At 39.2% G+C, this 25,819-nt stretch overlaps 3 protein-coding genes across 4 annotated transcripts; all 3 read left to right on the plus strand.

The window, feature by feature from the left end:
* The first annotated feature begins 11,014 nt into the window (after positions 1 to 11,014).
* Positions 11,015 to 14,934, plus strand: LOC122051641 (zinc finger protein BALDIBIS-like). 2 transcript variants are annotated; one of them, XM_042612860.1, is made up of 5 exons: positions 11,015 to 11,236; positions 11,416 to 11,491; positions 11,586 to 12,022; positions 12,281 to 12,683; positions 13,706 to 14,934. In XM_042612860.1, exons 3-5 carry the CDS (start codon positions 11,794 to 11,796, stop codon positions 14,682 to 14,684), a joined length of 1,611 nt encoding a protein of 536 aa, XP_042468794.1. In that variant the 5' UTR covers positions 11,015 to 11,236; positions 11,416 to 11,491; positions 11,586 to 11,793; the 3' UTR covers positions 14,685 to 14,934. The 2 variants fall into 2 exon arrangements, with proteins under 2 accessions (XP_042468794.1, XP_042468795.1); XM_042612861.1 differs by having other exon boundaries at positions 11,016 to 11,236; positions 12,287 to 12,683.
* A 3,168-nt stretch (positions 14,935 to 18,102) lies between these two features.
* LOC122051644 (mitochondrial phosphate carrier protein 1, mitochondrial-like) lies at positions 18,103 to 21,202 on the plus strand. The gene is made up of 6 exons (XM_042612863.1): positions 18,103 to 18,456; positions 19,204 to 19,553; positions 19,661 to 19,704; positions 20,005 to 20,219; positions 20,313 to 20,437; positions 20,546 to 21,202. Exons 1-6 carry the CDS (start codon positions 18,295 to 18,297, stop codon positions 20,598 to 20,600), a joined length of 951 nt encoding a protein of 316 aa, XP_042468797.1. The 5' UTR covers positions 18,103 to 18,294; the 3' UTR covers positions 20,601 to 21,202.
* A 293-nt stretch (positions 21,203 to 21,495) lies between these two features.
* Positions 21,496 to 22,911, plus strand: LOC122051643 (flap endonuclease 1-like). Its single transcript, XM_042612862.1, has one exon. The coding sequence runs from the start codon at positions 21,729 to 21,731 to the stop codon at positions 22,788 to 22,790; it is 1,062 nt and encodes a 353-aa protein (XP_042468796.1). The 5' UTR covers positions 21,496 to 21,728; the 3' UTR covers positions 22,791 to 22,911.
* Positions 22,912 to 25,819: the final 2,908 nt, after the last annotated feature.

Raw genomic sequence — 25,819 nt, forward strand, 5'->3', positions numbered from 1 at the left:
CACCCTCCTCGTAACTCCTCCTCGAGTGGACCTTCCACCACTTCAATTTTTGTACATTACAAATTTGAAACTCGAGTTACATTCAAGTCTAAACTATTTACAACAGGAATATAAAATAAAGGAAGGCACGACGCGCAGGTCGCGATTATATACAACATGCACAAACACACAAAATGGCAAGCAGGTCATATTATGAATTACAACACAATTTTCCAATCTAATTGGGGTTTTGGGCCATGACCATCACAATATCATACATAATTCTAAATTATGTATTTTTTATATAAATTTATGTGATTTTATTGCTTTTTTTACAATTTTATGAGTAACAATTTCCTGGCGATCCCGTTTAGCGATTTTTGGGCGCGATCGCGGGACAATGCCCCTTGCGGGGTTAGGGGCAGCACCCCTTCTCGTGATATGAGTCTCACGAGTGTCCCACGACGATCTTACAGCGCCCTAAGCCGCTGTCTCAAAACATTTTGGGCGAGAACTTGCCGTTTCGGAAAATTTTTTCTCGGTAGTCGAAGCCTACAAGTGTCCTAGCACTCGTTGCTTCGCTTCTACGAGAAAAATACTCATAAAAACTATAAAAATCATAAAATCACAGAAACTTACAGAACTTTAATTTTTCATAAAAATTAAAATAAAAACAAGTACATGTTCACACGTGGCTCTGATACCATCTTTTGGGATTTTCGAGCCATAAAAATCGCTTTTGCGTTGCGGAAACTCCGAAATCCCATGCCATCGGATCCGTGCGAATATTAAAATTTTACATGTACAAGTTTTCTAATCCTAGATCTACTTTAGATCTACATATTTAGGAGTTTATACCTTTTATGCGAAGCCCTTCGCTTATCATGCTCGTCCAAGGTTCGCCGGATCTCAAAGATATCAAATGAACACCCCTCTATGTGTATCCATACGAACAAAAGGTGGAGAAGAAACCTTAGAGTGTGCTAGCAGCCTTGAAAGTTTCGGCCAAGGTGGAGGAGAGGGAGAGAAGAAGAAACAAGGAGGAAGAGGATGCCTTGAATGAGTTTACACAATTGTAACTCATGGAATCATGTGGCCGGCCACCTTAGAAAGAGGTTATATACCTCCATGGGATATCAAGAGTCACAACTCTTGATCTCCCTCATGAGGTGACACACACATGTGCTAACCTTGATGATGTGGAACATCATCATTTGCCCACTTAATGCCAACTCACAAATGAGGTGGCAATGGTCAAGTCAAACTTGACCTTTCATCTTCTCTCTCAAGTCAAGTCAAACTTGACCACTTCCCTCCCATGGTTGATCAAATCTAACAATTTGATTCAAATCAATTTAATATTATGAATCTCTATTCATTGATTAAATTGATTCAATGAAACATAATCTAAATTAGATCCATTGAGCACATGAATCAAATCGAGTCCAACTCAATTAGTTTAATTTGGATTACACTTAATCCAACTTGGTTCATCACATGAACCTAATCCTCTTGGTTCATCAAATGAACCTAATCTCCATCTAATTGCCCTTTGTGTGTGACCCTATAGGTTCTTGTAACATTAACAATGCACCTAAACTCATTTAGAAGTATAAGTAATGAGCGGTATCTAACAACACATCATTACTACCCAAGTTACAAGAATGTTGAGATCCAACATCACCTTGTGACTACTAATTGTGACTCTTCACAATATATGACAAGTGTCATTCTATCCTTGACATCTAGATTGATCAATGTGAGGCATAGACCGTGGCATCCTTTAATCAATCTAAATCTTGAACTCCAAGTAGACTCACTATAATCAAATGAGCTCAATATCTCATATTAACTTATTTGGGCATGGTCATGCACTTAGTGGTCCTAGCACTCGTTGCTTCGCTTCTACGAGAAAAATACTCATAAAAACTATAAAAATCATAAAATCACAGAAACTTACAGAACTTTAATTTTTCATAAAAATTAAAATAAAAACAAGTACATGTTCACACGTGGCTCTGATACCATCTTTTGGGATTTTCGAGCCGCAAAAATCGCTTTTACGTAGCGGAAACCCGAAATCCCATGCCACCGGATCAGTGTGAATATTAAAATTTTACATGTACAAGTTTTCTAATCCTAGATCTACTTTAAATCTACATATTTAGGAATTTATACCTTTGATGCGAAGCCCTTCGCTTATCCCGCTCGTCCAAAGTTCGTCGGATCTCAAGGGTGTCAAATGAACACCCCTCTATGTGTATCCACACGAACAAAAGGTGGAGAAGAAACCTTAGAGTGTGCTAGCACCCTTGAAAGTTTCGGCCAAGGTGGAGGAGAGGGAGAGAAGAAGAAACAAGGAGGAAGAGGATGCCTTGAATGAGTTTACACAATTGTAACTCATGGAATCATGTGGCTGGCCACCTTAGAAAGAGGTTATATACCTCCATGGGATATCAAGAGTCACAACTCTTGATCTCCCTCATGAGGTGACACACACATGTGCACATTGGCTCACTTAATGCCAACTCACAAATAAGGTGGCAATGGTCAAGTCAAACTTGACCTTTCATCTTCTCTCTCAAGTCAAGTCAAACTTGACCACTTCTCTCCCATGGTTGATCAAATCTAACAATTTGATTCAAATCAATTTAATATAATGAATCTCTATTCATTGATTAAATTGATTCAATGAAACATAATCTAAATTAGATCCATTGAACACATGAATCAAATCGAGTCCAACTCAATTAGTTTAATTTGGATTACTCTTAATCCAACTTGGTTCATCACATGAACCTAATCCTCTTGGTTCATCAAATGAACCTAATCTCCATCTAATTGCCCTTTGTGTGTGACCCTATAGGTTCTTGTAACGTTAACAATGCTCCTAAACTCATTTAGAAGTATAAGTAATAAGCGGTATCTAGCAACACATCATTACTACCCAAGTTACAAGAATGTTGAGATCCAACATCACCTTGTGACTACTAATTGTGACTCTTCACAATATATGACAAATGTCCTTCTATCCTTGACACTTAGATTGATCAATGTGAGGCATAGACCGTGTCATCCTCTAATCAATCTAAATCTTGAACTCCAAGTAGACTCACTATAATCAAATGAGCTCAATATCTCATATTGACTTATTTGGACATGGTCATGCACTTAGTGGTCTCACTCTATCAAGAATAACGATGTCGCTCCCGTTATATAGGAGGGATAGATCCCATCAACATCACTCACATCCCTCTACATAATTTGTTACATACCTAGTAATCACCTTTATAGTCCACCCAATTACGGGTGACGTTTGACGAAGCCAAAGTATGCAACTTCTTATGTAGGGAACCATGATGACTTCAGGTCCAAGGACTAATAGTCATACTAATAACCACATGAGAAAGTATATGACACTCATATAACGATCTATGATACTTTCTCATGGCGGGTCATTCAGTATACATTCTCCAATGCATACCCATCTGTCAACTTGATATCTCTATATCCATGACTTGTGAGATCAAGTCATTGAGTTGACCTACATGCTAGTCTCATCGCATTAACATTGTCCCTGAATGTTAATACTTGACTAGGAATGATTAAGAGTAGTGTTCTCTATATCATCTCACTATCGATTCTACCAATCGATTGATATAGATAGGAACATTCTACTCAAGGATACTATTATATTTAGTTATTTGGCACCAATACAAGTAAGTATAATAACCAAAACAAATGTCTTTATATATATAGAAATATGATACAATGAGTCTATATAACAATGATCATATGATTAGCTTTAGGGCTCTAACTAATATTATGTCCCTACAATATCTGTCACCACTTGTGTGGAAGAGGTGGGAGATGTTGGACAATTTATTATGGGAGATATTAGGGAATTAGTCGAATTTAAATATATCAAATTAAATTTAACAACCTCTGCCAGTAGAGACTTATTTTCTGCCAAGTGTTGAAGGCAGACCACAGTGCCGAGCAGGCAGAGAAAAACGTAACGTTTGTTTCCTATGATAGGACGGTGAACCATGATCCCCACCAAGCACTGATGCATCTCTTGCTTGAGTAAATTTTGCCTCGACCGGTGTCAACATAGTTTAGTGCAATTTGAGCTCTGGATTTGTACCCCCTACATACTCACGCGTGAAAAAGAGACTCTCCCCATGCATTTGTTCATATTATTAATGCATATGAATCAATATAAATCAACCAATATGTCTTGAAACTCTCAATATGGAACTAAAGTCTCATTCACAATACAGTTTCATGCCTCTTCTACCTTTTCTGCTTTCATATATATCCAACAGGAGATGACTTCCTTACAGAGTTGTTTTGGAGGCCTTCATTTTTGTGCGCTACTAAACTAAGTATAACTTTAGCGTCTTCTTTTATTTGTTTTGTCAACTCTATCATTAACATTTTTTGTTTGATTCCAAATGTTTTTGTGGAACGTAGAACACTAAAAGCAATATGAAAGCAAATTGACCAAAGAACATACCCCTAAACAAGATGGATGGACCTCCAATAATCTCCCACCTGCGATCTAGCAAATATCAAGTATGTCTTCTACGTTCATTTATGATATCTTTTAATTCCTTCACCCAATTGTTGATCGAAGGTAAGGGTGGAACCAAGTTTTCATTTACCCGGTTGTAGCATGGGGGGTCGGTTGTAGCCTGGGGGGCCTGAATGAGTGAAACATGAAGAAGCTATTGATTAACATGGTAATGTGTGAGAAAGGAAGTTAGCCCAGGGAGTTTGAGAATAGGCTGAGGGTTATAAATTTTTTGGCTCGACCATTGATCACAGACTCTCTATCTTTTCTGTTTTTTCTACACCTTGAATATACGGACTATTCTTGATAATTTTCTATGAAACATCATAATTTCTTCTTTAACCGTAGCACTTGTACCTATCTCTTCCTTGATAAAGTCAGATAGTTAGCCAAGGTATCTTATAATAAAAAAGTCTTCCGCCGTCATTTCATGAGACAGATGAATCAACACCATATCAAAATATGTACTAGAATACTTATTGTCTATGCTTGAATTATTATCAACTCGTCTCCTTGAGATGATCTAGTGGTTAGCGCATGAAAATACTACCATCTTTAAGGTCAGGGGACGATCACAGTTACTTTTTGCCCACTTAAATTCTTACCAACTCTTGTTTACCCTTAGGAGAAAAAGAGAGCCTTTATATGAATTGATTGTGAAGAGGTAACAAGAATATTGTTAAGAGATATTAAATTAACATCTAAAAATACTTTTGTGCAAAAGAAAAATAAGAAGAATCTATGGAGAAAATATCATTTTGGATATATCTAAGTATAACATTAGCGTCTTCTTTTATTTCGTCAAGTCTATCATTAACATTTTTTATTTGATTCCAAATGTTTCTGCAAAATGTAGAACACTAAAAGCAAGATGAAAACAAATTGACCGTAGAACATACCTCGAAAGAAGAAGATGGATGGACCTCCAATAATCTCCCATCTTGGATCAAGCAAATATCAAGTATGTCTTCTATGTCATACATGATATCTTTTAATTTCTTCACCCAATTGTTGATCGCAGACAAGGGCAGAGCCAAGCTTTTGTTTACCTGGCAGACTATTCTTGATAATTTTCTATGAAGCATTGTAATTTCTTCTTTAACCGTAGCACTTGTACCTATACCTATCTCTTCCTTGATAAAGTGAAATAATTTGTCAAGGTATCTTGTAATAAAAATAGTCTACCACTGTCATGTCTCAATGAGACAGATCGGATGAATCAACGTCCTATCATAATATGTACTAAAATACTTATTGCTTATGTTTGAATTCTTATCAACTCGTCCCCTAAAGACAATCTAATAGCTAGCGCATGAAGTATTATCATCTTAATGTTGGGGGGAGCATAGTCACTCTTTGCCCACTTGAGTTCTTACAAACTCTTGTTTGCCTTTAGGAGAAAAAGAGAGCCTTCGTATACATTGATTGTAAAGAAGTGACAAGAATATTGTTAAGAGATATTAAACATCTGAAAGTGCTCTTGTGCGAAAGAAATATAAGAAAATATCATTTTGGATATATCTTTTTCTTGAGAAAAACTTATAAGATTATGCAAATAGTATACTAGTTAATTTCAATTTTAGATTTTCTAAAATAATTTTGAATGAGCAAAAATTAACTTTTAAAGATCTATCTGTTTTATTAAAAAAAAAATCAACAATGCTTTAAAAATGCAAGTTTTTCTTCTAACTTACATTTGTTTAATGGATTCACAAGATTATTTTTTAATTAAATAAAGTTTTAAATTATTTTATGGAATTTAAATGTATTTAAAGATATGAATAATTTTATTTTACAAATTCAAAATTTTATAAATGGAGATTGTCAAATTATTTTTTTATATTGATTGGTTGTAATTATTTCTTTATTGTGTTATATATTTTTATAAAATTATAAATAATTTTCTTATGAATTTAAGGATGTGAAATGTTTTATATTATTAAATATTTTATAAAAATATTTTATAAATAAATGTAAATAAAATTTATGCTTTTATGAATTTGATTAAAAATAAATGCTGATTTTATGAATTATATTTATTGAAAAATTTATTTAGTTACGTTTTACACAAAGGTCTACATCTCTTTTTCTTAATTTTAAAAATTAAGGGCCTTTTTTGACCTTACAAATTAAAATTTTCTATTTTATTTGGTCTTATCAATAACTAAAATACAATTGATGTAAGATATATCTTTTTATCTGAAAAATTCTCAAGTCAAACAAATTTATTGACTAAGTGATTTGACAAGTGGTTATGTGAAATTCTATAATTCTCTAATAAACCTAAAAAAAACGTTTAAAGTCCAACATTTTCTAACTTTCTTTCTTTGATTTTTTTAATTAAATAATTTTTTTATAAATTTATATTTTTTTATAGACATGATTATTTTATTTTATAATTTAAACATTTCCTTTTACTCTCTAAGATTCTCTAGTTGGATTATTCTATTTTATAATTATTTTTGTATAAATTTAAATAAAAATTCTAGATGTATGAACATTGTCATATATTAATCTATACAATTAAAAATTTATCAACTTGATTTTTTTTATCAACTTGACCCGTCAACCAATCTGTTTTTCTAGATTTTATAAAGGAATTGATCCGGTGATAAGGACGGGGGCCCTCATGGGCGGAGGGTCAAAGATACGTGGAGGTCAACCCCAAGTTCGGGCCGAACGGAAGGATGATGAGCCGACCTGACATTCGGCCAGGAGCTTCCCGGACCGGACAGAAGACAACCCGACCATGGGCGGGTTTCCGACGCTCATAGTGAAAAGGGTCACCTGGCCGAGCGGATAGCCCGCTCGGCCGAAGCATAAAACATCGTTGCTGTGGAATACTCTCAGCCGAGCACCCGATCGGACCGATACCTACGCCTGATCGGACCTATGCCTGTCGAGCGGCTGGCCGCTCGGCGCGGGAACAGAAGAGACAAAAGAACAAAGGAAACATCGGGGGAACATCTCCTGACAGCGGGTATGTTCAACGACCAGGCCATACGCAAGATCTTACAACAGAGGATCCCGCTGTCCCATCATAGATGTGCTCGGACTGTAGCAGTATGGTGTCAGGTAAGCTCTTCTGACAAGCTCATACCGAGGTATGGACAGAGGACACGTATGCACATAGGTATGTGTGCCTGAGCTCCTCCCCAGCTCTATATAAGGAGCTTTGCACTTCACCAGAGGTACGCGTTCTACGATATTTGGAGCCACTTCTTCGTTGTTAGCTTACCTGACTTGAGCGTCGGAGGGTCGTCGTCGGGAACCCCTTCCCGGCCCGACTTCTGTGCAAGTTCATCGGAGGTCCGTACGGACGGTCAGGAGATCTACGTCAGCCGTTTGGAGAGCGTCACGTGCCCAGCGTCCGTTGATTCAGCTTTCGGACAGGATCAGATATCTTCTTTTAATATATTTTTACCCAAATTGAATTGATACATCATACATTTTGAGGAAGAGGATCTACAAAATAGTTGAATGGTATTTGAGTTTGCTCAGATCTTCTTCCAAAAAAATAAAAGGAAAAGAGTGTTTTGCATACCAGATCGAACTGAGAATATATACAATAATCCAGCAAAATTAAAGGAAGAGAAAGAGCTAGGAAAAGGAAGAGAAGTAACATACCTCAATCACTGAAGATTGAAGTTTTAAGCAAAATTGATGGATAGAATTGCTGGATCATCTCCTAATTGCTCAACTCATCAGTCTATATGAGAGATGTACGTTTTGCTTTCACGTCTATTTGAGGTTTCTTGTTCGAAGGCTGCTGTTGCTGTATAAGAAGAGGTCGGTCCCCTTATTCATTGTATAGCTCATGTGCAATTAGATAAAATTTATTTTATCTAAATTAAATAAAAAAGTTTCATAAATCAGTCAATTTAATCATATTTTAAAGTTGAATCAGATTTGACCGGCCAAATGGATCATTCATGCCGGTGTTCTCCACATGTTCCAAACGTTGAGAAGGGCATGATGGAAATACCAAAAGCTGCAGGAAATTATGTTAGGTCAGGTCAGCAAAACAATCAAGCAAGGTAAGTTCAACTGTCAGCCATGGAAATTGGGGATCGAAGAAACCTGTTGCCTATTCCAATTCATCTATATATCCACGAAAAACTTGCAGGTCTGCAACACACCCAACAGATTCATGTAGCTCTCAAAGCTTCACAGAAGCAAAAGTCTCATGAGAGAGAGAGAATCTTGAAGATTATCTAAGGATGTATGTAATCACACAAATCCCAGACACTGAGATGCTTTGATCTTTCAAATGCAAGATTATTATCTGCACACTATGATTTTATTTACACCATAACTAGACACAATTATGCTTGTATGGCTGAAATGACACAAACTAAGACTTACCAGTGCTCTATATGTGATGTGTAGGGAGACAGGCCAAGCAAAGCAACCTATGATCTGCTTGGTTGAATCCTCGTCTTCAAGGTATAAAAGACCCTAAATTCATTTGGGATCTTGATAACAACTTCTAATTAAAGTTTTCAACATACTCAGAAATTAAATTTTCAGTTAGGTGAATGGTTCAATTTGGGGATCGGAGGAGCCCACCTATGCATAAGATTTACTGAAAACTCTCTAAAATTCAACAACAAACATTCCATTGGAAAATTCTTGCCTACTCGCCGAAGAAAAGCCCACCTAAAGACATAGTGTAGAAATTTTGTGGAGTAAAGTTAGGTGACACAAATTGAGGCATTCATTGTGAGGTAATCTTCATGACTAAAACTTGACAGCCACCTCGACCAAACTTTCTCATGTTTGATAGGGATGTGATAGCTACACCGCTGTTTTTTTGCAATTCTTTGAGCCCATAGAATCTTGTGAACTTTAAAGCTGAGATAGACAAATTGTAAAAGGGAATAGGGCATGAAGTGATTTTGTCTCCAAACACAAACCTATAGTCGCTTTCTACTTTGCCTTGTTCAAACTTTAGGGTTTCTGGTGCATGATCATCACAACGAGGAATCAACAACCTCTTGTCTTTGAACATTCATTCCTCCCTATATATTTTTCTAAATAGCACTTCCCCGAGTCAATTCTAAGTCATATTCATTGTGTAGTTACCCAAAAGGTTATACTCTAATTTTATTTGTTTCAGAATGATGTCATTTCTTATAGGATTCTCCATTCAGTGACGAGGAAGATCAAAGAAGATTTAATGATATTCAAGGGCTTCTAGTCAACCTCTTCTTGAGATTAAGAGGCATTATTTATTTACATCACTCTCATATACATTGCCGTTAAAGAAATTGTTAGTGAAAATTGATCTCTAAGATCATGACTAATTGACTATAAAGAGTTAATTATCATAATATTGATAGAAGACTTTCAATTTGTTAAATTTTGTAGCAAAAATAATGATAAATAGCAACTTAATCGCAAAGGTTGTGAACTAAAGTCCCCGTGATTTATCTTCCTTCTAAATAGTAAGGGGCTACTCTAGAGGGACTGTCGAGATGACGGATCACCTTTTACTGCCAACAAAGATGATGAATTAGTAGTGTTAATAAGATCTAATTAGAAACAATGGAACATGTTCTCACTTTAATGGGCTTGTAAAGTTTTGAACTTATAAATCAAGGGAGGAGAACTAATTGCTAGCACCTTATTATTAATTAATACAATATTTTAAAATCTTTTTAAGGCTAAAATTTAGAATTTACAAATGGTTGGTCAAAAGTTAGAGTGTGGGGGCCACCATCAACCCCCCTGTGCTCTCATGTGCTCAAGGGGCTATGAGTGTTAACAATCAAATAGGTTCAGTAATTCTAATGTAAGTGTGGTGAAGGAATCCTCTATATATTCTTGTACTCTTTTCATCCCTTTTGAAGGATGCCTTAGCTTGCATTGTCTCAAAGTGTAGGTAAAGATTATTATCATACATCCATCAACTTCTCTCTTATTCTACAGTATTATGTACGCAGTTAAAGATGAAAGGTTTGCTTGAATATGTAACTTTCAACCACAAAATTCCTCAAATCAAATTTGCTCAGTATTACTGTTGGTTTATTAAGTGACCATGCATGAAGTTTGTGAGGAGGAACAACTGCAGTGCTCTCTTTCTTTTCCTAGCTCTCTGCATTGGGTAAATAAGTCCAAAACATTTTGAATGACAAGCATCCAACTTCTGTGGCACACCGAGTTTAATTTGTTACCAGTGCAGTAATAAGGTCGAGAGAATATATTTATGTACATTGTTTCACTCGATTGTTAGAATACTGGTAGATGAGGTGATCAGTGGTACAATTTCAGGGTTAAATGCTGGTTGGGTTCAGCGGTTGGCCTTTGTCTCCATTCCATTCTCAGAGGAAGAAACCAAACCGAGAAGGTAAGTGCAACGCGGTCAATGGGCCCCATCGCTTGCCACATTGCGACACACTTGCCTGCAAAAGACACCATGCATCAACAGCAACACCACTCTCCTACCTCCCTTCTCTCTCTCACTATTCAAATTCCTTTTTGGTTGAGTTTTTATTATTAATTTGTGGTGTGAGGGAGATCGAGGAGAATCATCCACAACGGAGAGACGAGAGGAGGATGAGAGGAAGAAAAGTATGACAAGTAACTCAGAGTTATCACAAGTACTCGAGCAGCAGCAGTAGAAGAACGAAGAGTGGAGAAGGAAAAGGAGGAGGAGGAGGAAGAGAAAGAAAGAAAAAAGTATCCTTTCTGGTTCTTGCATATTTTCCCTTCTCTTTCTCTCTCTCTCTCTCTCTCACACACACACACAACACACACAAGGAGGAGAGGAGGTGGATTGGAAACGGAAAGGAACTAATATCTCCTCTATCTTCCATCTTTTTATATCTGATATCCAATTGTTTGTTTGGTTTTGCCAGCTGCTTTGTTTGTTCTTTAGTAGAGGTGTGGGAATAAAGAGCAGTGATTTTGGAGGTTTTTGTTTAGTGCTGTGTGGTGAGCATGCCCAGATCTACTATCCTCTACCAGTATTTGGGCCTTTCTGGTTTCTCATCTTCTTCCCTTCCTTTGGTTGTTTCCTTGTCTTCAGATCTTGAGGAGGAGCAAGGCCTGAACAAAGTTGGAGCTCATGGTTTCATGTTGGCTAGCGAGTGTTTTCTTCTGCGGCGCAGATATGGAGCAGTAGCTCGTGTCGTCTGACATCGATCGCTCTCCAGAAACCAAACAAGCAACAATTTGAGAAAGAGGAAGATAAGAACAACAAGGAGAAGAAGACCGTGTCCGGATTCCGCTTTAAGATGCAAGCGGCTCCGTCTTCTTCGTCGTCCTCCTCCATGCACTTCTTCGGATTGATCAGAGATGAAGATCACCAGCTCATCCACCAGACGCTGCCGCAGCTACCGTCGCAGACGCAGCAATTAGTCACGCCGCCGCCGCCGCCACCGCCACCTGGATCGTCGTTGACCACTGATACTTCTCCAACTACAGTTCCTCCCAAGAAAAAGAGGAACCTCCCTGGAAATCCAAGCAAGTACCTCAACACGTCTCAACTATATAATTCTTCTCTATTTTCTTTAGGGATCTATCCCCTTTAATTTCTTTAATTTATCTAGTGAATTGACTCAATTTGGTACCTAGGTCGAAAAAAAAGTAGATCTTCTACTTCAATTATTAGTATTACCATGCATGCATATTGATGCATCCAGTCAACAAATTAAATAGCCAAAACGCATGCAGCTCGTAAAATATCTTGAATTCTTTTCACAAATTCTACATTGCATCAAGTTGCAGATCCTGATGCGGAAGTGATAGCGCTGTCGCCGAAAACGCTGATGGCGACGAACCGGTTCATTTGCGAGGTGTGCAGCAAGGGATTCCAGCGGGAGCAGAACCTGCAGCTGCACCGGCGCGGCCACAACCTGCCGTGGAAGCTGAAGCAGAAGAACCCGAACGAGGTGCGCCGCCGGGTGTACCTCTGCCCCGAGCCGACTTGCGTCCACCACGACCCCTCCCGCGCGCTCGGCGACCTCACCGGCATCAAGAAGCACTTCTGCCGGAAGCACGGCGAGAAGAAGTGGAAGTGCGACAAGTGCTCCAAGCGCTACGCCGTGCAGTCGGACTGGAAGGCGCACTCCAAGATCTGCGGTACCCGCGAGTACCGCTGCGACTGCGGCACACTCTTCTCCAGGTACATCATCATCATCATCATCATCATCATTATCATTCCATGTGATATAAAGATGCACACACATACATACGTATTCAATCAATCCTCTATCGCGATCTGTTTTGGTGTTCATGTTGCACGCAATCTCATGCATCGTTGACTGATTAGCGTCTGTGAAGCTTTTAGGGTTAGAGAGTATGAGAATGAAACTGCTCACACGTGAATGTTCATGGCAAAGGAACAAAAAAACACAGCGAGGCTATTGAGATCTCAAGAGAACTCATCAAATTAATATGCCTCTCCACAACATCTCATCGAAACCAACGCCAACGCCCCTCCTCCTTTCTCCATCTCTCTCTCTTCTTCGAGTTCACGTGGTGACTTCAACGCAAGGCTTAGCAGGTGAATTTGTTGCCTTGCGTTTGGAGATATCTTGGCAAAGGGGGGCAACGAGTTGGCCTTGCTGGTCCACACCAATTCACAGGAATATACTTTGCATTATCAACGCCACTACTCTTAGATTTTATCTTACAATTTTCACTGCCTTTACTTCTGACATTTCTGTTAAGGGACCTTTATTTTGTTATCTTTTGTTGTTTTGGTAAGAGTTAATTCTCTTCTTCTTCCCTTGGATGCCACAAAGGAGTCCAATCAACCCATGAGGAAAGCTTTCATGTAGGAGGAGGAGGAGGTGATGCATTTATTGAAGATAATTGCTGCAAACATTCCTCCATTGCATTGAATGAGGAGTCAGTCCTAAAAAAGGGTTTTGGAGGGGAACAAACTCTGACATTTTCAACTCTATTGAGGTTTTTTATTTTATTTTATTTTCAAACTGATCCCTCACAGGAAGAGGACTAATTGAACTCAGTTTGTCCCTATGCTTTTACCAGCTGAGCAAACCCTAGCACATCTCTATGCATTTTCCATTTTTTGAATTGCCCGTTGTTATCGTTTTTGTTAACCTAATTTTATATATATAGTTCATTTTATATAGACTTCATAATTAGAAAGTATTTGTTGATGTTTATTAATTAATGCAGGAGAGACAGTTTCATCACACACAGAGCCTTCTGCGACGCCCTTGCGCAAGAAAACGCCAGGCTGCCGCCGGCCGGCTTGAGCTCGGCGATCGGCGGCGCAGCAGGTCAACTCTTTTCCAGTCGAAACATAAACCTCGGCCTTCCGCAGTTCAACTCGGCTCAGCTCTCGTCTTTTCAAGATCACCAAGATCCGTTGCCGGCGCCGCAGCCTAATTCCGATCATCATCTCCTCCACCCCAGGTCCAGGATCAATATGAGCAGCGGCCAGTTCGACGTCGTCATGGCTAATCATCACCTTAACAACACAGTCTCCTTCCGGGCACCGCCGCCGCCCCATCAGATTCCGCACTCGTCCCCTTTCTTCCTCGGGATGGAGGACGGCGCGGCGGCGCCGGCCTTGCTTCATGGCGGCCAAGGCTTCGGCGGCGCCTCGGCGAATAATAACAGCAACCTTTTCAACCTCGGCTGCTTCTTCCCTCCCAAGGTCGAGGGAGACGAGCAGCAGGGCAACGAGGCCGCCATGTCTCTCTTCGGCGGCGGCGAGCTCATGGGCCACCACGAGGTCCCCACCATGTCGTCTCTCTACAACCCCGAGGCGCCGCCGCTGCTCCCGCAGATGTCGGCCACCGCGCTGCTCCAGAAGGCGGCCCAAATGGGCGCCACGTCGGGCGACGGCGGCTCGATCTTCCTCAGAGACTTCGGCGGCGAGAGCTCCAGAAGCGCCAACGAGAGGCAGTACCAAGAGATAATCATGAACTCGCTCGGCGGTTTCCACCGGCAGGGATTCATGCATGACGCGGAGGAGGAGAAGCTGAACGAGCGCCTGAGCACGAGGGACTTCCTCGGCGTCAATGGCAGCATGATGAGGAGCATGATGGATCCGGCGGCCATCGGCGATCACGACTTGCAGGGATCATCCATGGATCACTCCACCTCCTCCACTCCATCCTTCAAAAATGCCGGTGGAAGATTGCAATAGGACTACTCTTCATCATTAATCTTAATTAGGGCTAATTAATCGAGCCAATCTAATTAGCCTTAATCTTAGTCCCTTCATCCTAGCTAGCTCGAAAGCTTCTTATTAAAATGTTGAAACTGGCAAACTTTTTCTTCTTGTTTTTTCTTTAAACTCATGCTTAATTAGCTACTTGAATTCATAACTGTCTTTGCAATCTCCTCGTTGCTGTTGATTAAGTTTAATAAATAACAGCTTGAATTTCTCTTCTTAATCTGATAATCCTACAATCGATTACGTGAATGCATGCATGAACTAGTACAGTAATGTAGTACTACTGCATGAACTTAAAATGCTTTTCTCTTTTGTATATTCTTATTATATCTGTGATTCAACTTAATTAACGTAGCATTTTATATCGATCGAGGACATGAGTGTTGGCAAAAGCTGATGGAAATTGCATGTTCCTTTTAAGTGTAAGCATCGAAGTGACAAATCAAGTTCACGGGTTGCATTCCCTATACACGAAGGTGATTGTGCATTGGATACGAAATATATTTAAACTATCGATATTTTCATTATTTCATATATGAATGAGCGATAACCAGTCATGTCATGGCACATGAAAATTACTCTGTCATTCTGACAGAATATTTGCAGCAACCTTTTACGGATTTATTTGTTTACTCGGATTGATTTATATTTCTGCTAATCATTGAGCATGTGTATAGACGTACGTTTGTGAACCAGATGTTTTATATTTATTTTCATTTTATCAATCCTTGTGGCACTTTCAACTTAGAAATGATGAAAGTTTTGTTAAAAGAATTAAAGTGGCTTCTGTGCTCATCACTCTGAAAGGGCCTTTTTTTATTGTCTTAGACATACAACAATCTTGTTTGAAGCCTGATTCTTTTCATTATGCACAGAAGCATCAAGCAAAGGATGAAGGTCGAATGATCAAAATGATACAGATAATTTTAATTTGGATTTTAATTACTGTCAATCTGCATATAGTCTTTACAAAAATGATCTATTGGAAAATATAGCTGATGATCATATTCAATCATAGACTTTTAATGTATAAGTTGACTGTTCTTAATATGTAGATTGAAAGGATTGCTCAAAATTTATTCAATTATATGAACTTGACCTAAGCATAACTAATCATTATTCAAACCTATGACAAGTTTGTGAACAGATATATTAATGAAAGATATATATTAGAGTTCTCTCCACCACCTAAGAGTTGTGCTTCTTCATCAAGTTTTAAATGATTAATTGGATGATATTATTCAAAAGATATACATTTATTATATATCATAATTTTTACCATACAAACTTCTTTTATCTTTCGAATTTGTTTACTGAATTCCACTAAACTCAATTTATAACATGCTTCTGTGAGGATAATAACACCATGTTTGGAAACAACTTAAGTGAAGGAATTGAATTGAATTCTATTAGGAATTGAATTCAATTCCTATGTTTGGAATGGATTAGTGAATAATAGAATTAAATTGAATTCCTTAATTTGGAATCTATTTGAATTGAATTCCATTCTTATATATTTACTATTTTATCCTCATAATTAATCATTTAATAATCAAGTTAAGTATTAGAGAATAGGAAGAAGGAATCACACAGTTAAGATAGCACTGAAAAAACTCAAAACTTGAAATTCTTAACAAACACAAAGATTTGATAAGTGATCTACGAGGTCTTACTTCGCTCACTAAATTGTCATTAAAATGTTTACGAGGCAACTTCCGTTCTGGAACATCTTACTACACTTCGAAACTTGGATATTTGTAATTGTTAACTTACGATCGCACAGTATGAAGAAGGTAGCGCACGGGAGAAACGGTGCAAGGGGAAATTTTCGGCGCAAGGAGAAACGGCGCACAGGAGAAAGGCAGGAGAAAACAAGAGAGTCGGCAGATGGAAAAAAGAGTTTTAAGTTAAAAGGATAATTAAGTAATTTTAGTTGTTCATGATAAATTCCCTATCCAAATCTGACCATTTGAGGTCTGATTTACTGTTCATGTTTTGAATGGAATTGGAATTGAATTCCATATCAAATCCATCTCAAAAATTCATTCCAAACTATGGAATTGAATTCCAATTATCATAGGAATTCAATTCCATAGGATTCCAAACAGGGTGTACAGGAGTAGAAAGAGGAGTTTTCTATTGTTTCGAGAGAAAAAAGGTGAACAAATGTGTGCTTCCCCAAATGCTTCATTTAAAGATTGAGGTAAACAATCACAGACATTTTTACAACAGTTTGTTTTTTTTTCATCAATACGAGATCTGAAGCTAAAGAACTGAAGACATATAAAACAAAAAAGAGAAATTAGCATACCTAATTTGGTTACGAAAAGAGTTGAATAAGAGAAATAAGGGTGGTAAAATTAATCGTCTGCTTAATTCTCCTTCACTTCATCTCAATCTTTGAGGGAAGAAATCACTACTCTCTTCTTCCTTGTGGATCCGTCGATCAAAGGAGACACATGAAATGGAGCCCCTACACTTCCCTTTACGCTGCATGTGATCCTTGCCGTGGAAGTAGACAAACCGCCCGTGTTGGCTGCCCATGCAATAGTTAATTAATTGGAATTGGAAGCTTGTGGTGATGTGGATATCTATAGATAGATACGTAGATATTATTTAATTTAATTCAGTTTAATTAGATGAAGATTGATCGAGAAATTAAATGCGAATGTCGATAAAAGAATTACTTCACTCGGCGATGGATTCTCAGAAGAATATTGTCACTGAGCTGAACGCAGAACAAAGGAAATAAAAACACTGATAGGCTTGCCTTTGGTAGTACTTAATTTGAGATTAAAAATTTTATCTTTTTATTTTTCAGTGGTGGCGAAATTGCTGAAAGGGCTGCATTTGATTCTATTCGTACACTGCAACAGCACCCAAACCGAGATCCTGCAATGGCCCTGCAAACTCATGTCAGGTGATGCCTCGGGATGCCATCCGCCATGGCTGACTAGGCGTGGAAGAGGAGATGCACAAACTACAAAACCAAGTTGAAAAGGATCAGTTCAATAGAGCAGATGCCGCACGGAAATGAGTACAGAGGCAACAGTTGAAAGATGACGCTGTTGAAGAATGAAGATCTCTGATGCTTTAGTGCTTTGGAAATGGAGAGCCGTCGTGGAGCAGAGAAAGGGGAGGTATTTAGTCCCACATTCTATTTTTCTACACTTAAATGCTACTTTATAAATTTACGAATGGATCGAGCGTCAGATGTTTTTAGGTTTATGATAGCATCTAGTTGAGTATTAAAGTCTTGATCGCAATATATTTTTGAACCGTGAGGTCTCGAGCGATTACGTGGAAGAAGCGCGACCGCCATCAAATTTCCATCAACGCCCTTTCTCAGCCGTAAACAAGCACTACATTGCCAGGGGCTTATTCGTAATCCGAGTCCTCCGAGGGTTTAGGAGTTTACCCCGCCGCCACGGCCGCGACGTGGCGTGTTTCCTTTCGCGCAACCGGGGATTCGAAGGGGCGCAGCTCGGCTCTCCTCCCACAGCATCGCTTCCTCAACGGCGATCGCGGTCGACTTTGCGGAGAGACGCCGCGCGGAAAGGAGGGGAGGAGGGAAAGCGAGATGGTGGACACGGGAAACGCCGGCGAGGGCAAAGAGTGGCGGAAGGGGTTGCGGGTCTTCTCGCCGGAGTACTATGCGGTCTGCGCTATCGGCGGCATGCTTAGCGCCGGCACCACCCATCTCGCCATCACGCCGCTCGACGTCCTCAAGGTCAACATGCAGGTGCGAGACTCGATTGATTCCTTGAAAAGGAAACTATTTTCCTTCGCTGCGATTCTTCCCTGCTGTTCTTTTGTATCGAAACTTGCGTGTATTTGGGGAAAACCTCCGAGGTACGGACTTTTCCTGAATGAATGCGGCGGATTTCATCTTCTTGTGCATCTTCTACTTTGATAGTGGAGGAAATGTTGAGGTGAAGTTTCTTGTTTATTTAGGAATGTGAATTAGGTTTCTCACATTAATTAGGGATGTAGTATGCTGCTAAAACCCAATAGCAATGGGTTTCTGAGAATGTTTGTGTTCTGCTCTATTGTTGGTTTATGGTCTTGCTCTGCCATTTAAATTGCCCACATTTTTTGCACTATAGCCGATGGAAGCAATAATCTCTTCTGAATTATTTGCTTGAGTAGCTGAAACTTGATCTCAGTGAGTATACACAAATATCTGCCATCTAGCTTCGAACTTCCAATAAATCATCCTCATGATTCACTTATCAAAAGTAAAGTGGAAAACTCTGGTTATGAAACCATATTTAGGATGAAGAAAGAATCCTTTAGGTTCATAATCAACTCTAGTACAAACCAGTTCTGGAGCATTCTAGTTCACCCTTGACCTTAATTGTTACTCTCCTTCATATTGGAATTTTGTACAGTGGGTTGTGAGAGCCTCATCTTGTAGGACTGCTCATCAGTTCTTAATGAGTATTATAAGCTTTGTATCCACTTATCTATAAATTACTTCCAATTACAGGTGAACCCTATTAAATACAATAGCATGTTCTCTGGACTCCATATCCTTGTCAAAGAACATGGACCGGCATCACTTTGGAGAGGTTGGGCTGGAAAACTATTCGGATATGGTGCTCAAGGTGGCTGTAGGTTTGGGCTATATGAATATTTCAAAAAGGTGTACTCGGATGCGCTGGGAGGACCAAACAGAAGTACAATTTACTTTGTGAGCAGTGCATCTGCACAAGTAATAGCAGATGTAGCCCTTTGTCCATTTGAGGCTGTGAAAGTTCGTGTGCAAACACAAGCACATTTTGCTAGGGGAATGGTTGATGGCTTTCCTAAGTTATATGCATCCGAAGGATTGTCCGGGTAATCGAATTCAGCGATGACCTTTCTTTGTGTTCTAAGATTGTGTCATCCTAGAGCTAATCTTCATTAATCTATGAATGAATCATCCAATATTCATTCTATTGCAGCTTCTACAAGGGACTCTTACCACTTTGGGGACGGAACCTACCATGTACTCACTCACTCTCCTTTTCTCTTTCCCTGCATTCTTACTGAAATTTCTTTTATTCAAGTATCAAGCATTTTCTCTTCTTGTATATACAACTAAAAATTTATGTGTTTTGTTGGAATTATTTATCAAAATTGGTCGATTACAACTTCAGGTTGATCAGCTCCTAAATGTTACTAACCATGTGTACTAAGAGGTCCTAGAGTAGACATTTTAGCAACACATGTTACTCTGTTTTGGTTCTGTCTTAATGACAGTTTTATATGAAGAACAATCTGAGTTTTATAATATACCATGATACAGTTTCTATTCTGATGTTCTCGACCTTTGAGCATTCTGTCGATATGCTGTACCGTGATGTCATCCAAAGGAAGAGGGAGGAATGTTCAAGAGCTCAACAACTTGGTGTGACTTGCATGGCTGGCTATGCATCTGGAGCTGTTGGAACTATTATATCAAATCCTGCAGATAACATTGTTTCTTCACTTTACAACAAAAAAGCTGACAGTATCTTGCAGGTACCCATAGAACTATACTCTCTTGAACTGTCCTTTTACTCCACTTTGTGCTACAATCATCGATAACGAAATACTAGTTTCTCACATGTGCAGGCAGCAAAGAACATAGGATTTCCAAATTTGTTTACTCGAAGCCTTCCTGTTCGTATCACGCTCGTTGGACCTGTTATAACACTGCAATGGTTCTTCTATGACACCATCAAAGTATTAACTGGACTGTAAGTATATAGAAACATAAGTAACTACACAAACTCCAATTCTTCTTAGTTAAATGGTGTTTGGATTCAAATAAATGCACTTGAAACACTTGGATTTGAATGTTTTAGGCCAACAAGTGGAGGTATAGCACAGGATTATGATGAAGTTAATAGCATAACCTGATTTGAAGCAGGATCAAGTGCTGATCTGATTGGCAAGATCCAACTATTATTCTCCAAATATATTGAGACTGTAATCAGTATCATTCTAACTCCAGCATTGTAATTTTGGCCAGAGTCAAATTGAATTGATGAGAAAATCAAGGCGAAACATCTGCTATTTGCAATCAGAACAGGCTGCTTCTGACAGTGCTTTTGTTTTTCCCTCATCAGTTGTTGCTGATTGCTACAAGCAACACTAATATATGATGAACAATGTTATGTACAGATGGCGTGAATATTTATTTACACATTTTGTAGATAATGATATTTTGCAGTGCTGTACTGTACTTTGTTGGTTACTCTACCCATAATATCTTATGGGCAAATTTCATTTTGTAGTGGTGTAAGTTATTAACAAAAATTTCCTATTGTCCTAATTTTTTCTGCAAGTGCTCAAATCGATGTCTAGATATTAATTAGGAATATCATATTTCAAACTAGTTTTTATTGAATTATTCTGAATCCATCGTGCTATAAAAATTTTGTTTTTATCTCTGATGTATCAAGAGAAATCCGGGTCCCGAGCGGCCGGGACTCCCTCCACCGACCTTGCTCGGCCTAGATCTCTCAACTATTCTCATGCACGACGGCTTTCCTATCCGAAGGGATCCTTGCCGAGCTAGGCCTTTTCGACCTCAACCTCTGACAACTCCCGATGAATCTCTGATTTTGTTTGTAGAATTTTAAACCTTAAATTTTGCAATATTAATTTTGCTTTTTCTTATTTTATGTTTCACTGGTGGAGCAGCTGAACTGATCATACATTTGGAGACTTCATCACGTCCGTCCATTCTCCTCCAGGGAAATCGAATCCGTTCATCGGGCATACGGATCCCATAAGAAGTTCCATCCATGCTCGTCATCGTATTATTCTATTATCTCATCTCCCCTTCTGCGGTCGACTTCGATCTCGAAATCTAGGGTTAGGGTTACGATCACGAGCTGGGTAGAATTTGGGCGTTTTACCCGATCATCGGCTTCAAATTTTCTTCGGTTAAGACTGTTATAGGTGTTCGATTTAGTCTCCCACCGCACATCGTGCTTGCCGTGAACGATTTTAGGGTTTTCTTGATTCGTCGCCGGGGAATCGATGAACGACCCATCGCAGGCGTTGAACCGAAGCTACGGGATCTGGCCTCCCCCGCATCCCCCGTCCGAGGATCCGATGGGGTTCGCGAACCCCGTCAGGCTTCCTCCGCCCTTCGCCGCACCTGGGGGAATCATGCACAGCCGAATGAACTGGAATGCCAAGAAAGACGCCGACAAGCGCAAGATGGCGACGGGCGGCGCCGTTGCAGGAGTGGCCCCTATGGGTGGTGGATTGGCCCCACTCTGCGGCGGAGGCGTCTCCGGCTATAAACCTCCGAGCCTCAACGAGCTCCAGTTCCAGAACCGCGTCAAGGCCCGCAGGTTCTGCCAAAAGAAGAAATTTCCACGCTTCGCCCCCTTCGCCCCCCGCAACACGACCTCCTTCATTATCCGCGCCAAGAAGTTCGGCGGGATCGCGTCGCAGGTATCGCCGTACCCCGTCACACCCGCGGTCCTCCCGACACCCAAGTTTTCTCCGACTCGCGAGGTCCTGACCGACATGGTCAAGGAGGAATGGGGCGTCGACGGCTACGGCTCCATGAAGGGGCGGATCCGCCTCCGATCGCCGAGGGGCGGCTACGAGATCCGTCCGGGCGGCAGCGGGGAGGACGACATGGAGGACGATGAAGGGTCGAGCGAGAGCGACGTGGAGGAGCACCTGGAAGTGGAACGGCGGCTGGACCACGACGTCAGCCGGTTCGAGATGGTGTATCCACGGGACCAGCACGTCCTGCAGTCGGAAGCGGACCTGCTCGAGAGCAGGGTGGATGACCAGGACGCGCGCATCGCGAGGCTGGAGGAGGAGAACCTGACGCTAAAGGAGAGACTTTTCCTGGTGGAGAGGGAGATGGGCGAACTGAGGCGGCGTCTGCACTTGCTCCAGCCTCACAGCGGCCTCCTCGAGAGGGAGGTGAGCAGTAACAACAACGACAATGCCAACAACCACAACAAGAACAACAACAACAACAGCGACAGTAGCAACAACGACGTCATCGAGGAGTGCTCCGCCGGGAGCAGTGGCAATCCCACACTGGACTGCGGTGAGAGGAGCAAGAAGGTGTAGTTTCTGCCACGCCTGTGTATAGTCTTCGTGCTAAATGCTATAGTAGGATCGAGATGTTGTAGTAGAATCGCATCATATCAACCCGTGTAACTGCAATCGAAAATGGATCTGATTGAAGACTCGTGGTCTCATCTTGTTGTTTCTGATGTAGATTTTCGCTACTTAATTCCTTCGATGCTGTGCATAGTCTTTTATTATCGATTTGGCTCATAATTTTACTATGAGCAATTAATTAAGACAATAATTTATATTGCGGCTAATTTGTCCTGTCCAATAAGTTTGAAACAAGTATACTGAAAATATTACAAATGGAGACTAATGGTCTTTTTAGTTGGAGCGGGCCGGCGGATTGAAAAAGGGGAAATTGTTTTAAAATCTCCATGTAAATTTAAACATTTGCATTCGGTTTTTGTGTAAGATTTTTTTTTTCCTTTTTATACATAACTAAATCGATTTATATGTTTCAACTCTCTAATTCATACGAAATTATCAATTTATCCTCGTATTAAATTAAAATCTTTAAATATTACTTATTTTTCTTCCAATTGCCGCACTCCCTCTTATTTTAAGCCTCCGTGGTTTCAAGCCATCGATGATGTAGTTTCTGACTTCCCCTTCAAATCATCTTCGACCCTAAAGCATCTTCATCGACATTGAAGATAGAAATATGAGAACAGGCAAAATTTATTTTCACCTCCAACTCAAGAATCATCGATAAATTATAATTTTCTACCATATATTTCGACTCATTTGTTATTCTTGTGTGAGAAATCGAAGCTTTAGGTCATCGGTGTTTTAGTTCATAGGTGTTTTCGATTTTATAAGATTGAGGTTGAATAAAATTGAATCGAATGTATATGAATAAAGCTTTGATCTTCAATTTTTATATGATTGAATCAAATGTTATATTTTTTTGTGGATTAGATTAAAATGAATTACGGAAGGAGACCTTGTAACCTTGTATTTTTGGGTAGTAGTAAGTACAAGAACCAGTTGTTTGTGATTTCAATTTTTAGTGGTTGTAGTTTGATGGATATATATTCGAGTTTTGGCAAAAATTGAGTGGAGATTACTCCTGAATCTATGATTTTGCAATACCTAGCTCCGCAACATAAGATGTATATGACTTTGAACGATGATGATGATGTGTTCAATATGATACATTTTCATATGTGTATGAAGCTGAGCATGATCGATTTGACGGTAGAGAGCAGAAAACATATCGACGACGACCTAAATTTAGAGATATAGCATATATTATATCCCTCTTCATATTATGGTTTTGATAATATTATATGTTACATCTAGTACAAGTGCATATGATATAGTTAAGTTGACACTATTAATTGTATCAAACTGGTAAGGGTTGAGGAGAAACAGACACAGTCAAGGAGTTATCAGGAGCCCCATTGCTGAATACTATAGATGTTTGGATTAACTGCATCCATGGCGAAGGGTAAAATTTTAAGGATGCTGCTGATTTTAAAAGATGTATTAAAAACTATGCTATTACTACAAGACGTTTATTTTTTATAAAAAAAAATATCCGCAAGAAGGTAATTGTTATTTGTAGTGAAAGGAATTATGGATGGAGAATTTATGCTTCAAAATATAAAGCAGATAGTATATTTGCGATCTAAAAATGCAACCTGCGGCATACATGTAGTGAAAACAATCTGCATAGTAGAGAGCATCCTACAGCCGATGCAACTTGGATTGCTAATGTGATGAAAGATAAATTGAGAGGAGAGCCCTCTTATCGCCCTTGTACAATTCAGAAAGACTTGCAAAGAAATTATGAGGTAGAGTTAGACTTCCACAAAGTGTGGAAAGATAAGGATTTAGCGATGCATGATATTCATGGCACAGAAAAGGGATGCTATGATAGGTTAAGATGGTATTGTCATGTTATTCAAGAAACAAATCCTGGCAGTGTTACTGAGTGCAAGATTGATCTCATAACATCTAAATTCAAATGATTATTCATTTATTTCCATGCATGTGCAGTTTGTTTTCTTACTGGTTGTAGGTTGTTGATTTTTTTTTATGAGACTCATATAAAGAATAAGTATAAAGGTTATATCATAGTTGCTGTGTCAAAGGATGTTAACAATGATCTTTTCACAATTGGTTATTCTATAGTGGATGTGGATAATGACGCTAATTGGGAATGATTTTGTTATCATTTGAGAAACATCCTAATTTCGTGTCAAAGCATTTCGTTCAACGAGTTCACTTTTTTCTTCGACAGACATCCTGAGATTATGATGGCAGTTGAACAATTATTTGTGGGTAGTCACAATTCCTATTATTTGAGACATTTAGTAAATAATTAATTACTTTCTTTTATCTAAATACATGTTTTGAATCTGAAATGATTTGTTTGCCTCATTCTAGGTGTTGCGAAGTTATCCAAAACAAAACAAAAAGCACTGGTCTTCGGAATTCAAGAAAGTTGTGTATGCTCCATCTTTGCAAGAGCATGAACAACATATAAACAATATCATCAACTCCATGCCACTTGCCAGAGGGTTTATTGTACAACCTCATTTTCAAAGTTGAGCAAATGCTTTCTTTCTTGGTGATAGATGAGGTGTTATGAATAATAACATAGTTGAGTGTCAGAATAATTGGGTTAAACCAGCTTGTTATCTACCTATCATGGTTATGGTGGACCACATACGTATGCAGATCATGAACATAATGCACCGGTGGCGTGAATCAACATTGGCGATGGTTAAGGAATTAAGTCCAAGAAAGGAGAAGGCTATTGCCAAAGTATATCTTGAATTTTGAAATTTGAGAGTGCATTTTGTTAGAATGTATACTAAAAGCCTAGTTTTTGTAAACATTTATTTTAAAATAAAGAATCACATTGGTCAAATGTCTACATTTGTATGTTAAGTGTAGTTGTTCAATTAATTTATATTGTAAATAACATGGTGTGTGGTGTCACACACAGAAGATCATGTTATCAATTCCTTATAAATTATAAACAGTAGCTCACGACTAAGATGGAAAGGAGCAAA

This window comes from Zingiber officinale, chromosome 3A (assembly GCF_018446385.1).
Source record: "Zingiber officinale cultivar Zhangliang chromosome 3A, Zo_v1.1, whole genome shotgun sequence".
NCBI classification, from domain to species: Eukaryota; Viridiplantae; Streptophyta; class Magnoliopsida; order Zingiberales; family Zingiberaceae; genus Zingiber; species Zingiber officinale.